This window comes from Chondrus crispus, genomic scaffold (genome assembly GCF_000350225.1).
Source record: "Chondrus crispus Stackhouse genomic scaffold, scaffold_193, whole genome shotgun sequence".
NCBI classification, from domain to species: Eukaryota; Rhodophyta; class Florideophyceae; order Gigartinales; family Gigartinaceae; genus Chondrus; species Chondrus crispus.
In genome coordinates this window covers 112,036-114,759 of record NW_005179062.1, presented here as the reverse complement: position 1 = coordinate 114,759, position 2,724 = coordinate 112,036, and the positions used below count along the sequence as shown (strand labels likewise).

At 55.9% G+C, this 2,724-nt stretch overlaps 2 protein-coding genes; one reads left to right on the top strand and one right to left on the bottom strand.

Moving 5' to 3' along the window:
- Window position 1: 1 nt before the first annotated feature.
- Window positions 2-1,344, top strand: CHC_T00003517001 (hypothetical protein). XM_005714708.1 is given in 2 exon segments: window positions 2-1,024; window positions 1,025-1,344. 1 exon segment carries the CDS (start codon window positions 2-4, stop codon window positions 1,022-1,024), a length of 1,023 nt encoding a protein of 340 aa, XP_005714765.1. The 3' UTR covers window positions 1,025-1,344.
- A 20-nt stretch (window positions 1,345-1,364) lies between these two features.
- Window positions 1,365-2,724, bottom strand: part of CHC_T00003516001 (hypothetical protein) — a 2,730-nt gene continuing 1,370 nt past the window's right edge. Inside the window, exons 3-5 of the mRNA XM_005714707.1 lie at window positions 2,108-2,724; window positions 1,534-2,044; window positions 1,365-1,398 (exon numbers count right to left, since the gene is read on the bottom strand). The exon at window positions 2,108-2,724 is cut by the window's right edge and continues 474 nt beyond it. Coding sequence (XP_005714764.1) covers window positions 1,365-1,398; window positions 1,534-2,044; window positions 2,108-2,724 — 1,162 coding nt within the window. The remainder of the gene's footprint in view (window positions 1,399-1,533; window positions 2,045-2,107) is intronic.

Genomic DNA, 2,724 nt, shown 5'->3' with positions numbered 1-2,724 from the left:
CATGCCACAGCTCCCGCCGCAGGGCTCCTACCCCGGTGTCGCCCCGGAAAACTACCCTTCGCAACAGCCGAGCGTGGCACCGTCCAACCCGGCCACATTCCCCACCACGCAGCAGCAGCAACACCCCCTGCGGGATAGCTACGTCTCCAGACCGTCTCATTCCACCGCGGCCCAGCCTGCCACCATTCAGCAACCGCAACCCCAGCTTCCGTCTCATCCCTCCATGGTTCCGCCGCAATTTGCCGCCATGCCCCCGTTTCCTAACCCATACATGCCGCCTGTTCCTCCGATGATGGGCTCTATGCCACCTCCGTTTCCTGCCCCGGGTTTACCGGGTATGCCGCTCCCTGGTATGGGACTCGGGGGTGCCGCTATGCCTCCAATGCCTGGTATGTGCCAGCCGCCCACTTTCCAAGGCCCCTACCCCATGAAGAACCTCAACGTCTATGAATATGTTCGCCCGATTGATCTCGTCTCTGCAATCCGTTATCCCTACGACGCCCCGATTGAAAAAGACCTTGCAAAAATAATTGCCAAGGCCAACCACTATGGTGGCGAGATACACAAGAAGCATTTCTCCAACAAAAAGTACACCAAATACGTCTTCCTTGCGGGTTTCATCCTCTACATGCGCGGCTACCCGCAGATCGCAAACCCCTACGACCCGGAAGACATTTACGTCAAGATTCGCAATGTCTTCATCGCAAACCCCAACCGCTTGGAACAAGCTCCTGGCTCCGCTCTCGCCAACGTCTTGGCCGGGAGAAAGCATCGTCATCGTCACCACCACCACCACCACCACCATCACAACCATCGAAACCACCGCCACCATCATCGTCACCACTCCCGCCGCTCTCGCTCCGAGAAAGAGGAAGACCCTAAGAGCACTCGCACAACGGGAAGGCTCTCGCCCACCCACTCACAATCACAAAAGAAAAGCTCAGGTGGCTCTCGCACCGGTTCTCGCGCTGGCTCTCGCGCGGGGTCCTCATCCACTTCTGAATCGAGCGAATGGGAGGAATAGCCGTTTCCACTTGCAATCCTCGTCTTCCCACACTTTAGCATGCTACTGAGATATGTGTACATCTTCACTTCTTGTTTGTGCTTTCGCTTGCTGCCTTGTTGTGATCTCTACGCAGACAAAATCCCTCGTTTCTCCGACATACCCATAGTTTGCTGGTATGGTTTTCCTTTCGCCATCCCCTTCACTTGATTAATTTTTTTGGTATCTTCTCCAGAACAGTACCTCGAGTCATGGAAGAGCACACCTTCGACCATTTCGACTGTTATCCTCATGTAGATAGATTCAAACTATAGAACAAAAATGTGATCTCTATGACGTAAGCACCCTTCGCCCTTCGCGCTCAACGAAGCAATTCGCGATACTGCATGCACTGCCTTCATGTCACAGTTGTTACGGAACTTGCCCTTTTGCGTTTGCACGGATCTACATTGTGTACGCTGCCTGTAGAGTATCGTTTGCGACCCATTCATGGCCAATACATCGACCCCGCTCCCTCGGCACGTAGCTACAATCCGGTGAACGTGCGATGCTGCCAGCTCCTCATCTCATTGTTCCGACAACAAGGATGGCAGGAACGGTCTGCGATACATTTCAAGAGCGGGAGAATGCCAAACATGCAGTCAAAAACGGTTGCCAGCCTGCAAAGAGAACCGCGGCATGTACAGGACGGATGAGAACGTGCGCTAGATTTGTCGCAAAACAGCGAGGCACGAAACGAACACAGGGAGGACATATATGTATGTGCATTTTGGCTGTCCACATGAGGCGTCCAAGAAATCGGGGGACCAAATCTTGACGAAGGGCTACAAGTCGGACGCTGTCTTTTCTCCACTGTCCCAACAGACTTTGCAGCTGCAGATGAGGTTAAATCAATTGAAAAAGTTACCGCAGGTGTCAACGAGCATGCTTTTTCTGTTTCCTTACATGTGAGAAACGGAGAGCAACTACAATCAGTATGCAACTTGCGACAAAACAAGGCCCTCACCGCACTTACAAACTTTCTCAGCCTTGCAGACAAGCCTGTGCTAGAGCAAGCTATTGTGCGCTAATAAACAGCGACAGTAAGATTGGCCAAGGGGCGACAAGCAAACATCAGCGCGAGGATCACACTCCGCACGCACCAATCCCGGAGACGAAGCAAAAGAGTGGGGAGGCACGAAAAGGGGTGCACCGGCTGCACCAGCTGCACTGGCCCCCGTTCCAAACAAGAGCGTTCCAAACAAAGAGCGTTCCAAACAAAGAGCGGTCCAAACAAAGAACGGTCCAAACAAGAGCGTCTGCATGTCCCCACCACCGGGAGTTGCGGACGCGCCCTCATTGGCTTGGCAAGCGTGCAGCCGGGGACACAGAAAGAAGGGCCTCCCAGGCGTCGTCGGCATGTGCCGCGCCAGCCGGCGTGCCGTCCCCCTGCCCTGGTCTCACTCGGCGTCGCGCTCCCTCTCCCTCTCCCTCTCCTCCTCGACCTCCCTGGCGATCTTCGCGAGTCCCGCGGCGTCCTGGACCTTATTCGCGAGGGCATGTGCGCTCCTCCGGGCGTCGTCGACGCTCTGCCAGAGCTTTGCGGCGTCCCTCGCGAGCACGTCTTCGACGTGGGGCTTGTCCAGCGCGACGAAGGCCTCCATGCCCGTGCACAGGAGCATGCGGCCGTCGGCGGCCGCGCGCACGTGGGCCATGGAGCGCCCCGTGGCACGATGGTTGTC